The sequence below is a fragment of the Biomphalaria glabrata genome, chromosome 9 (assembly GCF_947242115.1).
Source record: "Biomphalaria glabrata chromosome 9, xgBioGlab47.1, whole genome shotgun sequence".
NCBI classification, from domain to species: domain Eukaryota; kingdom Metazoa; phylum Mollusca; class Gastropoda; family Planorbidae; genus Biomphalaria; species Biomphalaria glabrata.
In genome coordinates, this window is record NC_074719.1 from 30,625,434 (window position 1) to 30,646,495 (window position 21,062).

General features: G+C 33.7%; 1 protein-coding gene across 1 annotated transcript in view; it reads left to right on the forward strand.

Annotated features, from left to right (window-relative positions):
• Positions 1 to 12,674, forward strand: part of LOC106078483 (laminin subunit alpha-3-like) — a 100,010-nt gene extending 87,336 nt beyond the window's left edge. The window contains exons 7-10 of the mRNA XM_056041038.1: positions 1,017 to 4,120; positions 6,116 to 6,241; positions 6,585 to 6,653; positions 7,014 to 12,674. Of these exons, the coding sequence (XP_055897013.1) occupies positions 1,017 to 1,402 (386 nt within the window). The 3' untranslated portion in view covers positions 1,403 to 4,120; positions 6,116 to 6,241; positions 6,585 to 6,653; positions 7,014 to 12,674. The remainder of the gene's footprint in view (positions 1 to 1,016; positions 4,121 to 6,115; positions 6,242 to 6,584; positions 6,654 to 7,013) is intronic.
• Positions 12,675 to 21,062: the final 8,388 nt, after the last annotated feature.

Sequence of the window (21,062 nt, forward strand, 5' to 3'; positions counted from 1 at the left end):
CAAAATACAAAAGCAAATTACCACTCAAAATTGTATGAGAGTAGCCAAAGGGGTTTTGAGTTTAAACCCCTCTTCAGCAGGGTTTGAAGCTAAAAACACCTCATCAATATAAAAAAAAGCAAATTACGCACTCAAAATGCTATGAGCATAGCCAAAGGGTTTTTTAGTTTAAACCCCCCGCCAGCGGGGTTTGAAGCTAAAAAATAAATCTTCAAAATAGAGAAAAATCAAATTTCGCAATCAAAATGCTATGAGCGTAGCCAAGCTTATTGGGTGTTTTGAGTTTAAATTTCCCTTCAGAGTGTTTGATGCTAAAAAATACCTCTTCAATATTAAAAAAAAGCAAATTACACACTAAAATTCTTTGAGCGTAGCCAAGCCAATGGGGTGTTTTGAGTTTCAACCCCTCTCCTCCAGATGGCTTTTGTAAAAGTTTAAAACCCCTCAAGATAGTTTTGAGTTTAAAATCCCCCTACAGAGCGTTTTAAGGTTGAAAGCCTCTCTCTTCAATATTATTTCTAAAGCAAACTACAGTCACCAAATTCTTTGACCGTAGCTAAATGTGGTTTTGAATTTAAAAAAACAACTCCAGATATATTTTAGATTAAAAACCCCCAACAGATGATTTTGACGATAAAACTTCCCTTTTCGATATAACAGCGAAAGCAAAATAGTCACCTAATTTTAAAATCGTAATCAAGAGAAGTTACACGTCTACCAAAAGCTTTAATATTCCTGGTCCATTGGTGAATTCGATGCGGGCCACAACACAAACTCTCTTTGATATCTTGTTTTTATTTTTTAGAGATGTAGTAGATGGTCCATGGTTATTACTCTTATTTCGCTATATCCACCATTTTCTTTCATTGAAAGTTTGGTGCCAAGTTCTGCCTTGATATATGTAATATGTATGCATATAAAATTGAGGCTAAACTTTTAATGTAAATAAAAATGTATGCATAGTATTATACATTTCTTTTGTATGATTTTTAATGAATAAATAATTAATCGCCTAGGTTCCTGCTTGCATTGTTTCTACAACACAACTGGATTTAATTGTGAACGCTGTTTGGATGGTTATGTTGGTGATGCTATCAAAGAAAAGAACTGCACATTAAGAAGAGAATTGATTACCTATCATCGCAAGGACTATTCATCTCTCGCTGTTGGAATTGTTTTAGGTGTCTTTATTTTCTTGGGCCTTATTGTAGCTGTCATAATTTTAATAAGGCGATATAACTTAAAAGGAAAGAGATGGTCCTTTTTCAGTGTTGAAATCAAGTGCAATGAAAGTGATTTTCATTGTGTATCTGGCAGTTATGATCACGAGCCAGATGTAATATTTTATGGAACTAAATTAAAATGTTCTAATAAATATGTTAAATTACATGAAGAACACTAAATTAACCTATAGTATCTTTGAATTTGTTTTTTATTTTCAGCTAATGTCTATAGAAAAAAAAGATATGTTAAAAATTATATTTATTGTAAAGTAAATGTCCGCTTTTTTGTTAAAGGTTTGACTTGAAAATTTTTATAAATTGTTCTTGGACGTTGTGGCTACATTTAGATATTAAAAATGATTTTTTTTATCAATTTCATTGCTATAATTATATTGTTACTTCTCCACTTACTATTTATTCATGAGTGCATTATTCTAACTTGCTGCAAATTCTATCAATATCGAATCTTATGTAATAGAGTGTATTTCTTTAAGGTTAAATGTAGTACCCGTTAGTAGATAACTACCTTTCAGAACGGTTAAACCTAAGGATGGAGGTTAGGGATTCCAATTTTAAGGAATATTATTCTTTTCCTCGCCAGTTACCAAGTATGTGCAAGGTTTAAAATTAGCTAGCATTAAGAAGCCAATAATTTTAAACGTCATGGTTAAAAAAAAAGAAACAATGTTACAGCAGAGTATTTTTAAATTGATAGTTGGCTATATATACATTTATCCTATACTCTTAAGCGAGCAATTCTTGTATGTATGCATATATATATATATATATATATAAATTTTATTTCAAAAACGGCTCTAATGATTTTCTTTAAAATTGCAAGGTACGTGCATATTAATGAGAAAAAAAATCTCAACTCATTGGCCACATCGGGAAAACTCGAGGTCGACCGTTATATGGGTTTGAAAATGTCTCATTATCGAAAACTTAATTTTGGCTAGAATGTTTTATGAATGAAATTTTCTATGTGACATCAAAGGGAAAAAAACTTGACACCGTTTACGTCACTAGGCTCACAGCAGTACACTAAGACATTCCTTCGCAAACATGAACAAGTTTTAATAAATCAATTGGCATAATTAAACATTTGCGCACCGTCTTATTGTAGATTGATATATTATGAAACTATGTCAATGTATGATTAGTTATTGTGTTTTAAAAGTAGCTTTTACTTTGTTGTTATTTTATTGGTGAATAATTGCAATGTGTTCAAACTTCGAAGTCTACTGTCCCATACTACCAAAACACAAGAAATGGTCATAACACAGCTTCTCTACTCCTTACTTGCACACACTGGTCATGATACCCAGGGCCGGCCCAAATATTTGCGGGGCCCTATGTGAAATGGATTGCGCCGGCTCAGTCATGGTAGGGATAAGGATAATAAGTGAAAATTAAAATTTTGTATTGGAAAATAAATTCGTCTTTACATTACATTTAAACTAAATGAAAGCTGACAATGCCGTTTGTTTTATCGCGCGTAGGATTGGCGTTTACCACATTGATTGACATCCCAAAATGACAATGTTGTCTATTTTAAGGACATTTTTTATGAGTTTTCAGGAGATTTTAATAATTTCAGGAGATTGCCAAACTCTTAGTATATTTTGCAATTTCAGATTTCCAGGAGCTCCTTGAAAGTTAGGAGACCACGGGAACCCTGTCATTAGTTACAATGGTTTAATTTAAGAATTTACATCTTGAATTAACGCGGAGCTTATGAAAGTTCTGGGCCCACTGCGGCCGCACAGGTTGCAGTGGCCTAAGTCCGGCCCTGATAATATCCAGCTCGCGGTCAACGAATTTTCATTACGCTGCCGCCTCTTTTGGTTTAATCATAGACCTCTGTAAAAAAAAGTCATGTTCCAGACACAGCCCCAAAGGTCAACGCGAATAGGCATCCCTTACCTTGGTAGACAACTTCACATATCTGGGAACCATAGTATTAAATGACGCATTGCTTTAAAGGGAGATTGATATGTGATCAGGGATAGTCGTGCTTTTGGACGGCTCCAAGCAAGAGTGTGGCGAAATAAATAGCTCTGCCTGCCTACAAAAATCATTGTCTACCAAACAGTGGTTCTCTCAACGCCTCTCTGTGGATCTGAGACATGGGTACTTTATAGAAAGGAACTAAGACTTCTTGAACGCCTTCATCAAAGATATTTGCACACCATCATGGAAATACGTTGGCAATACCGCACTACAAACAGTGATGTTCTTGCGAAATGGTATGAACTTCTTATAGTCCAATCATGGAACTATACTAATGGAACAACAGCTCCTAGTTTTTACTAGGGGAGTGCCGTCGCGCATCATTTTCACGCATGGTGCAATATGGAGAAATTCAGGAGGATGCAAAAGAAGAAATTTACTCCTCCAGTCACTTGGACTGACCTTCAATGAGAGTAAAACTTTCCTACGCTTTATTTTATTAGATCTCTAAAAACTTCATCCATTTTTTCACAATGTTTTGTGATTTATAAAATTTTCCTGAATAAGGGATCGTCACAAAAGTTATTTTTTTAAGGCCACCCCATTAAAATAGCTGTTTTCAGTACTTTCACATTTGGGTATTTTACACAAAATCTGGATTTTTTTTATGTACATTAAATCATTATCATCTGTCCCGCGTAACTAAATCCTCCACTTTTCCCGGTCACCAATGTTCTTAACAAGAGAGAGAGGCTGGTCCATTATTTGCGTAGTCCAGCCAGCTTTTCTTCTGACAAACCTTTTTTCGTTTATTCTCTTAAAGGATATTTTTTTTTTAAAGTTAGTCTTACAAAATACAATTCCAAACCAACTCATGCAGTTATCGTCTTTTCACAGTATTGAGGAGTCATCCTTTTTGCCAGCCAGAGTGTTAATTGGCAAAAGTAAAAAATTCATTATTTTAATTTTTTTAGTAAATATTCACAACTATATCTTTTATATAATAATATATTTTTTTAATAATAATATCTTTTATATAGACATGCTTTAATAGATCTAATAAATGATTAACGCGGCCCTACCAATATGGGTATATTAATACTTAAATCTGGGTATTTTAAATTTCGAATGCGCATTTTTAAAAAACCGAACTTATCTATAGATCTCTTATATCTAGAATAATCTAGATCTACAACACCCAGACTTAGACTATGGTTCTAGATCTATTTAAAAGATATTTTTTAAAAAATAACTCAACAAATCTAATAAAGTCATGATTTCCACTCTATTTTCTCTAGATCTAGACCATACACGAGGTCAATATGAATGTTTATAGATCTAGTCTACGTCTAGAACTCTAGATCTATCTATCAGTATCATGACATGTCACATTGACTATAGTTGACTATAGACTATAGTCTATAGACTGTATTATACTGTAACTGTATTACTAGTATTATATTAGTGTATAGTGACGGTAATTATAGTCACTATAATCAATAGTGTATTGCCTGTAGATCTAGTACCTGTACTAATATTAGTAGATGTAGATCTATAATAATAATACTTTTTAATAGTAGAAAGTAGATTTATAATCTATCAATTCTATCTAATCTAGATCTAAATCTAGACTTCACTTTCACATCACATGATTATTGATACAGACAGTGAATGAAACGAATGCAGTGATTATATTTTATTTATACTGACTTATAGCTCTACCAGTTGATTATCATCATCATCATCTGAGGTCATCTCGAATAATAATCTAGACTAGTATGTCAATGTCTCTATTAAAATAATTAATATCATCAGCCATATATCATTTTAAATATTAAAATAGTAGACATAGATTTCTATATTATAAATAGATAGATTAGATCTATAAAATATAATTTTACAAACTTTAGAAATGATTGATTTTATTTTTAATTGATCAGCCTTCTAGACTAGATCTAGCATCTCTAGCTAGACTCTAACCTGTAGTTTGTAGATCTTGGAATTGGATCGAAATTCACCTTCCTAAATTGTCTCTAAAGTCTGTAGCTGATTTGAGAGGCCCAACGAGGCAAGAGTCTATTACTATTAGTACTCTGTCTCTTGATCTATCTAGTAGGCCTACTTAGCTAGTGCATTAGCCTTAGCCATAGTGTAGTCAAATCTTGACAACTAGTCTTCTAGAATAATTAGATCTAGATCCGGTTTAGATTTAGAATATAAAAGTATTTTACTAGCTAAAATACTAAATGTACTGATCTAAATTCTAGATAGATATACAATATATATATATAGATCCAGTTTAGATTTGGAATATAAAAATATTTACTAGCTAAAATTCTAAATCTACTGATCTATACTTAATATTTTAGATATTATATGACATCTACAAAAATTATTATTAAGATATAATTATAGAATCTAGACTAGTTATTTATGTACATAAAATATATAAATAAAATATAATATAAAATTTATGCAGGCCTAGATCCCATAAATTTATAATTGATCCAGATCTATCAGTAAAAGTTACCTTCGATGGGAAGTTTTACCCAATCTAATCTATACAAGACAATTTATAATCCATGCCTCGCCTACACCCCATACATTAAATAATAGTTCCCATTCCATGCCATGCCCAGACCCATGAGTTCATGAAATAATAAATGATGTGGTGTCAAGTTGGATCTATCCCCTGAAATTCAGCACTTTAATATAAAACTATCATATCTAGTTAATTATTTGCTATGACACTCTGATCAACTTGGACTTGTGTGATACATATATGTTTCTTATCAGATTTAATGAATGAAGTTTTGGTGCATTTTAAGGCTACAAAAGTATCATCAGGTGCATTCTAACCATTGGTATTTTTCCTGGCAACATTTCTATTCTAGTCTGTGATAAATTATAAATTTAAAAAAATGTTTGTAATGTTTCAGTTATTAACAAGTAGAACCATGCCAACCAGTTCTGATGATGTACCAGAATGGCTCAAGGATCATACTTATACTATTTCTACTCTCTGGGCAGACATTAATAATATTGGCATCCATTCAATATTTATTGTAAGTACTACTATACAATTTTTATTTTAGTTATCTAAAAGATGTTTTATGAAGTGTGATTTTCATGGTCAAGCAACATCCAAATATCGGGGATGGAATTTAACATTTTTCTCTAGTTTTTTTTTATAACACTCTTAAGCAAATTCATCTTTCATGAATGCCTAATATACTTGGCTGTTGTGCAGGCCATTCCTTTACAATAAACTGTTAGATGAAATTAGGCAAAATTATGTCTGATAATTTGTATGTTTGATACAACAATGTATTCAATTTAATAATATTATTTTTTAATTTTAATGTTTTCAAAAGAAATTAGCCATTATGCCTACTTGTATAATTACAGTTATGTTTGGAAATGCAAGAAAAAGGCATGCATTCCTGACAAGTCAATGATTGGTTGCACCTCTTAAAGGTAAGGTACTGCAATTTTTCCCTATGCACTTTTCTCATAAGCTGAAGTACTTGTATTTTTGAAAAACTAGTTTTCCATGAAAATGTAAATCATAATGTATGTTATAGTTGCTTTTAGATGAGTGCAATGTCCATCAAATTAACTGAATATCTGCCTTCACCTTTAGTAATAATCCATAACTATTAAGGTCAGGGCCATGTCTACACATTAACACAGTAGCTCCTTTTAGGTACAGACTATTTTTAGAATAGCAAAATTATATAATTATACTTAATAACATATATACGTTTAGCATGGTCAACACATATGTCACACATATTTTTATTTTTTTAAAATCCTTTTATTTATTTTTATAACTAGATAACTTTCTGTTATGAGAAAAGATGAGATTCTTGGACTCCTGCATAGCACCACCAGAAAGGAAAATCCCATCATGTTGCAAAATAAAAGTCTTGGACCAATTTTAATTTAAGATATATATATTATACTGTAAGCTCTTTACATATTTATGTATATCCTGTCATTCAGCCAACAGGTTTGGATTTAGTATTTCTTTAAATCTGTTTGATATTGTACTTGAAAACTATTAATCTGAGCCCCATTAAAACAATAGGGAGTGCAGTGAATGAGTGGTAAAGCACTTGGCTTCTGAACTGAGGGTTCCTGGGTTCAATTAAGACTGGGATTTTCAATTTCAGAATTCAAAAGGCTAGGGATACATGGCAATAGTAAGGAATAAGTAAAGGCAGTTTGGGGATCCATGGCTGAATGGTTAAGTCATGGGTTTGAATCTCTGTGAAGACTCGGGTTAAATTTTTTTTAGATTTTTGGGTGCCCCTGAGTCCACTTACTCTAATGGGTAGCTGACTTTTGTTTTGGAAAGTAAAGATGGTTGGTTGTTGTGCTGGCCACATGATGCACTGGCCAAAGAATCAGATGACCTTAACATCATCTGCCCTATAGATTGTGACGTCTGAAATGGGATTTTTTTTCAAAAGGTGGTTGGTTGTTGTGCTGGGTACATGACACCCTCGCTAACCATGGGGCACAGAAACTGATAAACTTTATATCATCTGCCCCATAGATTGCAAGATATATAAGGGAAATTTTACTTTTTAAAAATTAAAATAAGAATCTATCAAAAGTAAACATAAAATATGGTGCATTCTCCTTAAAACTAAAACCTGGTGCGAAGGTTTAAAATGTTGGCAAAAAAAAGCAACATCATATATTCTTAATTCCCTTTGCAAAACTTACTGAGAAGAACATGCATGTTGTTCCCTCATAATTTTCTTGACAGAGGAAATCTTGTTTATATTAGATTTGAATTAAGCAAATTAAGAAAAAAATTATAATCATTATTTCAAATGGTTGTATCTAAACCTTATGAATTATTTTTCCGTTATAAGTATATTGAGATTAATGGATAATCATGAAATTGTAAAATAATTGCTGCTATCATTCCATTGACTAAAGAACCATAATTTTTTTTTTTTTTTAATTAATTTCAAAATGATTTTTTTCAAGCATAGAGTTCACATAGATCTTGAGTGAATTTTTTTTTTTTGACTAATGCTTCAATTTTATTGTATCATATTAGTTGTTAATTTTTATTACCCAGAATATTTAAAAAATGAGTACACTATTTTCATGTAATAATGTAACTTGGTATTCACACAATGCTCAAAATACACCATAATCTTTAGGCCATACAGATTTGTATAAATTAACTTGTTTAAATACATTGTAAATGTATACTGTTTGGATAAGAATAAAGTTTTTCTGTAGACAATTATTGTTCAAGATTTGTTGATGCTCCTGCTTAATCAATTATATATACAGGTCATTAGTTTTAACACGTCTGATAATAAATGACAGTACAAGTTAGTGAATGAAAATTTGTCATTATTTCAGCTGCTTTAGTCCTACATCAATGTGAGGTACCAGTACTTTGATTGTGTCATATAACAATTTAAAGCAACATTTTGAAATGAATAGTCTGTAGAATTGACAGTAAATACATTTAAGTGATGGGCTGTGATCTGCTTGAATTGGGAGCTGATCATGTATTGAATTTGTGTTTTTGATCTTTACTTCAAGTAAATGTTAATGAGCAATTAATTTTTAATGAATAAATAATTTAAAAATAAATACAAAAGAACCATAAACATCAACTTTAGTTTAATAAATTTTTTTCATCAGAACAGAATTTCCAACTTTGCATTCTTAAAATAAAATATAATTTATTTAGAGTAGAGTCAGAACACAAAATCATAGTTTTAAAATATTAAGTAAATTAAGCTAAGCTGTGATCTCTTATAAACATTTGTATATAGACTATACACAATTTAATTATTATTTTTCATCAAATTGCAGGAACTACTACATGTACTTATGCCTATTTGACAATAAAAAACCATAGTCAATGAAATAGTAATACTAGTAAATGAGATAAAAGTAAATTTAATATCATCAATGCTATTGAAGCCACACTTGTTTTTTTTTTATCTTGTTTGGTGGACTGCAATTAAAGTTGCTATTAATTTCACTGATCGTCTTAGCTGAAATGCCAGTGTCGTCTCTTTGAATCCTAAGCTTATTTTCTTGGTAACTGGAAGTCCAGATATTTGGAGTTTCATTTTAAGCACCTATACTTTCCGATAGGCTAAACCATTTGCCTAACATGTCATATGCACGTAAAGAGGTACCACAGAAATGCTTAGGCGCCAACTTACTTTAACTGACATAGAATAAGAGAGCACCTGGTTGCATACAGCTTCAGAACGAGACAGCAGGAGGTCACTTACAAAGGTGTGGTATACACCAATGAAAATTAATTGCCGAGGGTAGATGGCAAAAAAAAAAAAAAACTGATTCTACCACAGGTGGACAATGGTTATGCCTGTGCTCAGTGTGGCATAATATGTAGGTCACAGCTGGGGCTGAGTAGCCTCTGGAAACAGCATTCCTCATAAGTCTTAGGAATCAAAGACAAGCCTATCATTTTTGTAGCATAGTTTGTAGCTTCTGTAAATGCATGAAATGCCGACACAAGTCCTCTGTGAGTTTGATGGATTATAAACATCTTACTTCTTTGCCTTATATTAAATGGTCCTTCTCTCTGTTCCTCTAGGTACTTGCATTTATCTAAATATCATTGATATATCGTAACATGTCATCAAAATAAAAGCTAGAATCTCTGCAACTCGTTTACAAGTCAGAAGTCATCAATAACACTTGCCATTTAAAAAATAACAATTTAGATTAGTCAAATCAGTGACTGATTATTCGATTCATTTAGGCCTATAAATTTTTTATTTGAATATATAATGATCCTTTACACTTTGTGACTTTACTAGTATACTTTGGAGTAGACTTGTTGAGCTAAAGTCGGAAGTACACATTGAGTTTTACTGTGATCTACTAGATTACTAGATGTAGATCTATATATATATTATTTTTCTATATATTATATAGAAGTAGAGAGAGTATCTCATCAATAGTATCTGTCATATCGTGATCAGTAGGCGGCTGCAGGTTTATAGATCTATTCCATGACAAAAACCCTGGCTTGATGTAGATCTACTGGTCTAGACATGTAGATCTAACTAGAATTAAACTAGAAAACTGAATTAGAGAAGTAGCTTTCTGGATCTAGAACCAGAATCTATATTATTAATATTAGATCTAGTTGCGTCGAACGCTTAATTTTTGGTTGTTGTTTTTAATAAATGCACATAAAATACATTGTATTTTGGCAATAAAAATACCCAGTTGGTAGTCCAGTAATTCTAATAATTAATTAATGAATGACTATCAGTATTTGTTTTAGATCTATCAGATTCATATGACTATGACTTATTATTTATACTTATTTTGTATCATTCGTCCAAGAAAATCTAGCTCTAGATCTATTTCATTTTAGATTAGGCTATAGTTGTTTTTTTTTTTTTTGTCATTTTATTTAGGCTACAATATTACCGAGATGAACTTTTTCTTTGTTTCCCACGAGACGTGTATGCCTATAGCCTAGTCCTTTCGATAATAATAATAAAAAAAAAACGATTAGAAATGCGTAGCTTGGAGTGTCAAAACTGTATTAGGCCTCCTATTTTTATTTTTATTTCGTGCAATTTAGTATATCATAACAAATACGCATTTAGAGGAACGGTAGACAGGTCTTCATCCAGATTTAGTGTAAATAAACCAAACACAGAAACACTGAAAGATTGTATTTTCGGAATTTAGATTCTATTTTTTTGAAAAAATGTGGCATTTTATAGGGTGGTCGAAAAAAATAACTTTTGTGACGATCTCTTATTCGGGAAAATTTTATCTATCATATCAGATAGTCAGAAAATGGATGAAGTTTTTACACATCTAATCAAATAGAGCGTACGAAAGTTTTACACCCATTGCAAGGGACTGACGGAGTAAATCTCTTCTTTGGCATCATCATGGATTTCTCCACATTGCACCATGCGCAAAAATGATGCGCGACGGCACTTCGACTCTCTTTGGCTTTGTAAAAAACTCGAAGCTGGTGTTCCATTAGTATAGTTCCATGGTCCAATTATCTTACTTTGTTACAAGCTGCACGTATACCCTATAACGTAGAGATTTTGTATCACTTGATGCTTTGTACTAAAGCCATAATGAATATACTAATATATATATATTAAATTCTGAACGTAACCAGTTTAGAAGCTACACTGCAAAAACTTTCTTCCAAGCCAATAATAGCCCAATAGTTTTACGCAAAAGAGGCAATGTAAAACGACACGACGTGAGCTGTGGTTTTTCTACACTGTTGGGGGGGGGGGGGGACTTGAGAGACTTTCTATTCTAATTGTCATGTACAATATGCTACATTGAGAAGAACTAAGAGAACGAAAAAGCAACTCTTCAGATTGATAGTCTTTAAGGGATGTTGATAAGCGTATGATCAGGGCCAGTAATACTTTTGGACACCTCCAAGCAAGAGTGTGGCAATATAAATCGTTCCGTCTGCCTAAAAAATCAGTGTCTACCAAGCAGTGGTTCACTTTACCTCTCTATGTGGATATTAGACATGGGTACTTGATAGAAAGCAACTAAGACTTCTTGAACGCTTTCACCAAAGATGTTTGCACACCATCATGGACATACGGTGGCAAGACCGCACTACTTCCCGACAGTCACACTGGGCAGGGCACGTATCCCATATGGGGCTCTAACATCTGCCAAAGGCTTTTTAGTGAGCATGAAGGTACCGGTATTAGGAATAACAGAAGTGCTAGACCGGGAAACCCTTCTTTACAATACGCAATGCTTTTAAGTCTCTAAAGGAAAAAATGTGTTTAGTTTTTTACAAAGTGTACTCAATAACGTAGAGATTTTGTATCACTTGATGTTTCGTACTAAAGCCATAATTGATATATTAATTTCAAAATTAAATTCTGAACGTAACCATTTGAGAAGTTACACTGCAAAGAATTTCTACCAAGCCAATAATAGGCCAATAGTTTAACGCAATGTGAGATTTGTTTTTCGAGACTACAGGGAGACTTTCTATTCGAATCGCCATGTATGGCATGTATAATGTCTAAAAGAACACAAAAGCAACACTTCGGATTTGGTAGTCCTATACGAGATCGCTCATTTTCGTCAAAAGATTAAGTTCGGGTAAATATTTTTCGTTAATAGATTATTCCTCCGAGCGAGGCTCGGTCACCTGGTACTATCAATATATATATTATTTGGAAAACGGCTCTAACGATTTTCTTTAAAATTTCAAGGTTTAGGTATGTATATAAATGAGAAAGAAATTCTCAACTCATTGGCCACATTGGGAAAACTTGAGTTCGACGGTTATATTGGTTTGAAAATGTTTCATTACCGAAAAATTTATTTTGGCTAGAATGTTTTATGAATGAAAATTTTCCATGACGTCAAAGGAAAAAAAAACACCGCTTACGTCACTAGGCTTACATCAGAAAATTAAAATATTTCTTTGCAAACATTAAGAACTTCTGCACAAAATATGGGTAGTTGGGATCAAACCCGTTTGAGGCTATAAAAAGAAAAGACCAGAAACAAACGTGTGAAACTACATGTTTACAGTAATATTTTTTTTACAAGTCTTTTACCCAAGATCTGTGTTATTGAACTAAAATTTTCCGATTCACAATTTCACACGTGAAAATAATTGTAGAAATAAAAATGATTTTAAAACTTTTAATGATTTTTGAAAATGTGTTTCTAAAAAGATGTTACTGTAAATCAATTGTGAATATTCGTTTGTTATGAATCCCGTTGTCTATTTTGTGTCTATTCTAGTTTCCTTATGTTTTCTTGAATTAAGGGGTCGTGTTTTCTCCTGATGTTTATACCTGATTTCTCTTATCAGCCGTTGTGAGACGTTGGTCCAAAATAATGCTAAGCTTATATATATATATATATATATATATATATATATATATATATATATATATATATATATATATATATATATATATATATATAGTCATAGATCTATAAAATCTAGTTATAATCTGTAATGTATATAATCATAAATATTCAAGTTGAATTTGAATTGTAACTACAGAATAAGTATATATCTACTTCTAGAATATATATTTAGGTTATAAATATAGTAGAAATATATGGCTCTGAGACATGGGCAGTGGCGTCATTAGGGTCGGTGTCACTCGGTGCGGTAATCTCGGGGTGTCACCCCTTCTGTCACCCCCCCCCCCGAAAAAACAAACAACTTTCTTTATGTTGAACAATAAAACTGTAAGCTAATTAATAAATTGGTTATACTCGAAAATTGGTTTTCGATTCTATTTTTAAATCTTATTTATCTTATGTAATACAGACGTTACTTCAAAATAGAAATTGTTGTTGTTGTCGTTGTTTTTCACATTTTATCAAATATTATTGTATAAATTAAAAATGTGCAATCATAGAATTGAGAAACCTTGAGTTGAACATTTTTTTTTACTAGAGATTATTCAAGAGCTCCTTAAAGAAAAGGTCTTAAATTACACTAGTGTTTGTCAGCTACTTCCTAAAAGGCAAATCAAGCACTGAACAGGTTTACGTCCTGCGAAATTTCGTCAAAAAAAGCATGGAATACCAATAAAGGACAAAAATTCAGTTTTGTAGATTTAAAAAAAAATTAGTTTGATAGCGTCCAGTGGAATCACTCTGGAGAATACAAAAGAGTAAGGTATCTTGCAACAATTTGTCCAGATTCAGCGGCATGTCTTAAACAAATCCAGCTGTTATTATTATTATAGCTTTTATATAGCGCTACTTTCATGCTTATAGCATGCTCAGAGCGCTTTTGGTCCAATCTCTTTTGTGGACCAGTGGGGGGGGGGAGGGGGTATCTAGGAGTTGGTTTTCCGTGCCGCCTTTAGGCGCCTCGAGCCCCCTTCTAGGTAGCCAAGCCAAGTTCGAGCGCACTTGGCCTCTCGACCACGTTTCCCACTGTTGTCTCATAACAGACGCTGGAATTCTTCAACATCGATACGGATATGAGATTAGGGTGTATCTTATTCACATTTCTCTTTCTTGTAGCCATCGACGATGTCATTAAACAGGCTGCATTCGGGTTGCCATGGCGTAAATCAAACCAAGATGGATTATGCAGAAGACATAGCATTACTTTGAAATACAATTAAATGTATAAACGAGCTGACGGTTAAAGACGCCCTCAAATTTATACATCTAGGGTGCATGTTACCCAGTTCCCGATCAGCATTGGCCATACAGATCTTGAACAAATAGTAGAGTTAACCTAGTTAGGCAGTGATGGAGATATATCTCATGATGTTGCATGTCGGATTGGAAAGCAGGAGCCATCTTTCAATAAGTAGGGCCTATTTGAACAAAAAAATCAATTAGCCAGGAGATTAAAATCCACCTTCAATACAATCATCGTCCCCAAGCCCATCTATGCTTCGAGGCGTGGCAGGTTGAAAAGAGACTGAGTAGAGATGGCTGAGAAGGATCCTACGAATCCTCCCGAGATAATGTTACCAATAGAGAAATCTTTTCGCACACAGGCATTCGCTGTCTAATGGAAGAGGTGACTGAACGTCAATTGACATTTGTGAGACATATCATTAGACAAGACGAAACACGTTTAGTAAAGACTTAACATGAAAGCCGAAAAGATGAAATAAAAAACATGTCCGTCCACGTCTAACCTGGCGTCACACCTTTGTAGATGTCCTGAATTTCGTGAGCACCTGCTGAGAAGTGGCTTTGAAAGTCGCCTTAGACTGATTTCCGTAGAGAAAGCTTGCAGTCTTATGCGTCAAATGGCATTTGAGAGGCTTACGCATGTGTGTTTTTCAACACATTGCAACTAAAAATGTTACGTTCACCACTTAACTGGTCAAATAAGATGTTTGGTTTGGGAGAGTGCCTTAAATTCACACAAAGTTGTCCGGGGTGAAGCTTCAGAAACTCTTTTCTCCTGGCATCTACAACACATAATAAAGTCAAATAGAATTAAATTAAAAAGGGTTGGGACATGTTGATACTTAACTGTAAGAGACATTCAAAGCAGTAATTTTTTTTTTAAAGTTGCATTTTGGAAAAGTGCATTTTTCCCATTTGGGTGTCACCCCCTGGTGGGTGTCACCCGGTGCGGCCCGCACCCCTCGCACCTGCCTAGAGACGTCACTGGACATGGGTATTATACAGAAAGCAAAACAGCACTACAAGCAGCGATGTCCTTGCGAACGCGGTACTGACAGTATAGTGAATTAAAGTTCCATTTACAGACCTTGTGGTCTATAAGGCAGATCATGTAAAGGTCATCTATTTCGTGGCCTACGGTTAACAAGTGTCATGTGGCCAGCACAACGACCAACCGCCTTTACTTTTCCCCAACTAATATCAGGTACCCATTAGAGCTAGGTGGACTCAAGGGCGCCGAAGATCCCGTGGCCAGCACAACGACCAACCGCCTTTACTTTTCCCCAACTAATATCAGGTACCCATTAGAGCTATTCTGACTCAAGGGCGCCGAAGATCCCGGAATTAAAAATCATAGTCTTCACCAGGATTCGAACCCCGGCCCCCAGTTCAGCCACCGCGCCTCCATGGACAGTAGGCCTATAGAGGGACTTCTTATGGTCAGACAGTTACGTTGAGCAGAGCACGTATCCCGTATGGGGGACGACGTATACCCAAAGCAGTGGTCGACGTAACAGAGGTGCCCCACGGAAACGCTTTAAAGACCAGCTCAGGCGCCAACTTGCCTTAGCAGACATAGAAGAGAGCACATGGTTGCATGCAGCCTCAAAACGAGACAGCTGGAGGTCACTCACAAAGGCCTCGGGAATGCACATTTGCGACCAAAAAAAAATCCGCTGCCAAGGTCAGACGGCGAGAAGAAAATCTTAATTGACCGCGGACAATGGTTATAGGAAAATATGTAGGTCACAGCTGGGGCTGCGTAGCCACGGGAAATATTGCATTCCGCATTAATCTTCGGACTCGAAGACAAGCCTTATAATATATTGGTCATATCACCACATGTGCACACGTGCCTCGTAAAACGTTCAAATAAAAAGTAAACACTGCACTCATCATTAAACTTAGGAATCAATGACATTTTCATTAAGTAGACTCTATAAGATGTAGATCTACATCTGTATTATATAAGATAAGATCTAGTCTACATTTCAGATTCTATCTTGAGTTTGATTGTCAATAGTCTAGATCTAGCTTCCCCTGACATAAAGTTTATTAATTAGATATATATAGGCCTGCATCTACTTTCTAGATTATTCTAGTCTAGATCTAGAAAGATTGTATAGAAGCTAGTCTAGATAAGACTCAGTAGATGTACTATCTATACAATATTGAATCCGGGAAGTGGGGCTATCTACGAAGATCTGATTTATGAATTTGTGAACATGTACTATTTACATTACATTTTTACCAAATAATTAAATTTTTACTATCTTTACTATTTTAACTGTGAATAGACCATGATTTTAATGATATGACTGTATAGAATCTGGCCCTTGTTGTTAAGAGAGAGAGTAGTCCTTAAGGGACTGCAGGCACGACATGGCCTAAATTGTGCCGATGTGCCTAAAATCAAAATCAAATCAAATCAAACAATATTGAATATATACTTCTACTTATAGATCTACTTTTCAAGACCTAATATACTAATGCATGGGCGTAGCCAGGATTTTTTTTTTCGGGGGAGGGAGGGATTTCCCTCCAGCCCCGCCCCCCCCCCCCCATCCCGCTAAAAAATTATATATATGTGTGTGCATAATTAATCGTTATTACATTCTGACCCTTCATTCTTTCGGAAGACGTTTTTTGTGCCCTAGAATAGGTTCTTCCTGGAGTTTGTGGAAAACTTATAAACTTCCCGCCCTTGCCAGCAAGGGGGTCTGGGGGAGCACCGAAAGCCCCGCCGCCAAGCACTATTTCTGGTATTGCAAGCCAACAAAATGCATATTCTAAGGCATCTACAGTGCATTATCCTGCTATTAAAAGTTTTATTTCAAAAACCTAATGTGGTATTCTTACTGACTTAGACCCTCCGCACCTTTCGGCGCATTTGCCGGCAAGATGTTTCCAAAAAAATCTGTCACTGGCAATGTCTGAAGCCTCTTCCCACCTGCTCTGAGGACCTCCATGACTGTGTGGCACCAAGTTGTAGGCCCTACTGTATTTTGCTTTAGATTTTATATCGAAAAGGCAAGGGTCAAAATCATCTGTTGGGGAGTTTTAAACTAAAAAACCCTGGAGTTGTGTTTTTTTTTTACATTCAAAACCCCATTTAGCTACGGTCATAGAATTTGGTGACTGTAGTTTGCTTTAGAATAATATTGAAGAGACAGGTTTTCAACCTCAAAACGTTCTGTAGGAGATTTTTAAACTCAAAACCACCTGGCAGGTGGTTTAAACTTTAAAAAAAATCCATCTGGATGAGAGGGGTTTAAAACTCAAAACCCCTCATCGGCTTGGCTACGCTCAAAGAATTTTAGTGTGTAATTTGCTTTTTTTTTATATTGAATAGGTATTTTTTTTAGCTTCAAACCCCGCTGGGCGGGGGGGGGGGGTTAGTTAAACACAAAACCTCTTTGGCTACACTCATAGAACTTTGAGTGTATAATTTGCTCTGTTTTTAATATTAAAGAGGTATTTTTTTTTAGCTTCAACCCCCTCTGAAGGGGGGTTTAAACTCAAATTCCATTTGGCTACGCTCATAACATTTTGAGTGCGTAATTTGCTTTTTTTTTTATATTGAAGAGGTATTTTTAGCTTCAAACCCCGCTGAAGGGGGGTTTAAACTCAAAACCCCTTTGGCTACGCTCATAGAATTTTGAGTGTGTAATTTGCTTTTTTTATATTGAAGAGGGGGTTTATCGTAAATTTTGAAGGGTGTTTTAAAATCAAAATCTTCCTTAGCTGTGCTCTTATAATTTGGGGACTATCGTTTGCATTTTTTTTTTCGTTTTATAGAAGAGGGGGATTTAACTGCAGCCCTCTGGTAGGGTGTTTTAAACTCAAAACCCCCTGGTAGGGAGTTTTGAACTCAAAGCCACCTTGGCTGTGCTGGTGCAAGTGATGGTTTAGTATTAAAATCTCATCTAAAATAAACAAAATGAAAGCAAAAAATCAGTCACTAAATTCCGACCCCCCCCCTTGCAGGGAGGGATGTCATTTCGGGGGGGGGGGGTGAACACCAACCCCGCCCCTGGCTACGCCCATGTACTAATGTAATAGCCTAATTATAATGCTTTTTATCGAGTTTGAAGATTAATGGGGAACCATAGACTTAAGTATAATATATCTAGACTGGAAATCGGAAACAAATTCTTATCCGCGATTGATCGATTCACAGACCTATATATATACGGTATAGATTTCCATGTACGTAACTCTTTTTTTTTAAGCTGCAAAGGAAGTCGCCCCCCCCCCCCTTCTCGGATTTTCTTTAGAACTATATATTCACGAAAATATATGAAACAAACCCATTTCCTGTTAGTTTCCATTGAGATAATTTTTTTTTAAAATCCTAGATCGAAATGATTTATGTACATTTAAATAGATTGATTACCAAGATCTTTCTAAATTAGGCCTATGTATCTAAAAATTGCAAAATAATAATTACAACACGAGAGTACTCTTATTTTGTATGTTCGATTACTAGATCTAGATCTTAAAATGAAATTATATGTTACATAGGTTAGGGTTAAAAAAACAACAACTTTACTTCTTATAACTACTTTACAAAACAACGCCTTGTTTCAACTTTAAAAAAAATTTTCACGACATTTGTGTAGCGTTAAAAGATTTCCATGTCCAGTCTAGATATAATATATACAAGTCATAGACTATATATTACATGGACTGCCAACACTAAGGAAACTAAGCATAAGTTCCATTCACCGAGGCGTCCTTGGTTGCGTGGTAAATTGACTTCCGGTAGAATTTGTTACTATATAAAGAAACTATTCCCGAAGATTTTTACCATCACTTTTACAGCAAATCATAAATGGAAACTTAATTGTCATATACGATGTTACAGAGGTAAGTGTGCACAAATCAATTTGTGACTTAGATCTATGACTATAAAGCTTTGTAACTGATTTTCTTAGCCAATATAGATAATTAGCCAAGCCTGTATTTCGTGTATTCTTGTTTACGACATTAATTGTCTGCTAATTGGTGCTGCCAGTTTGGATTATTTGTTTTTCTTTTTTTTTTCATCACATTTGATAATTATTATCATTATTTTTACAATGTATATTTTAAATGTGATAAGCGATTTACTGAAAGAATCAATACCTTTCTGAGAGTGTCATTTATTAATTTTGTATATAATGGGTGATATAGGCCTAAGTTAAGTCTGTGAATGAGTCAGTCTAAATAAAATAACAATATAGTGAGTCAATAAGCCTACAATCTTACATCTTTACCAACTTTTGTTCAGATCTACAAATATTTTTTTTTATTCAATTTGATTTTAATTTCAAGATAATGTGCATTTTTATCTATAGTAATGGAAAATCAACCATAAAAAAAAAAATCAACGATGTATGTATGACTAACTGAAAAATCTGCATAAAAATTTCGGCCTTCAAGTTTTTAGTGTTTTTTTTTTTAACTAACTAGAATCCCAAATAACATCCAATTCTTCTAAAAGCTATAAAAAGATCTGATATTGTTTCGAATATATTCGCCCAATAAAATTTTAGAATCATTAGGCTCTACTTCACTAGAAAGTGATTGTACACATAAACATGTAGACTTTCACCCAGATGTAGTGACCTATGGCTATGGCTATAAACTTTATCTACAAATACGAACTTACACACAACACACTACTACACTACTATATATATATATATATATATATATATATATATATATATATATATATATATATATATATATATATATATATATATATATTATAAAGTAGAATGTGAGGTGTATGTATGTATGTATGTATGTGACTTATAGACATCAAAACCGCTTGACCAATCTTGATAAAACTAGGCAGGAATGTTCCTTGGGTACCAACTTAGACCGTAGTGTATGTATTGTAGCCCTAAAACAAACTTAAGACCCTCAAAAAAAAAAAAAAGTTGTCCGACTCTATTACAGCTATAGTATTTTATGGATCTAGGCCATGTCTACAATGTTGACATAAGAAAAGATAGAAAGGATTTAGACCTAGATCTAATTTTAAGAAATACACTTTGCGCAGATAGTTTTTTACTTTGACACATGAAAAGACAAAAGAAGATCCATTGATTTCATTATATAATAAAATTAACCTTCAATTTTGTGTTTCAAAAGCATTTTTTACATTAATTAGTTCCTTATATCTGTGACTACAGATTTCCTGACGAACATTCTTTCATTAGACAATACCGTAATGAATCGCGTACTAAAAATTAATTCGTTTAATTGTTTACTTTATAATCCCATCCCTAGATCTAAAACTCTAATTCAACTCTAAGATGATAAAACTTCTCTTCGCACAGATAGTTTTATACTTTAACACATAAACATATTAATTAAAGTCCATTCATTTCATATTTTGATCAAATAAACATTCAAATTTGGTTTTCTAAAGCTACATTCGTTTACGACAGCTGCGAAGCCAAGTTGAGATAGGCCTAGATCTATATTCATTCATGAATCGCGTACTAAAAATTATTTCGTTTAATTGTTCACTTTATAATACCATCCCTAGATCTAAAACTCTAATCCAACTCTAAGATGATAAAACTTCTCTTCGCACAGATAGTTTTATACTTTAACACATAAATATATTAATTAAAGTCCATTCATTTCATATTTTGATCAAATAAACATTAAAATTTGGTTTTCTAAAGCTACATTCGCTTACGAAAGCTGCGAAGC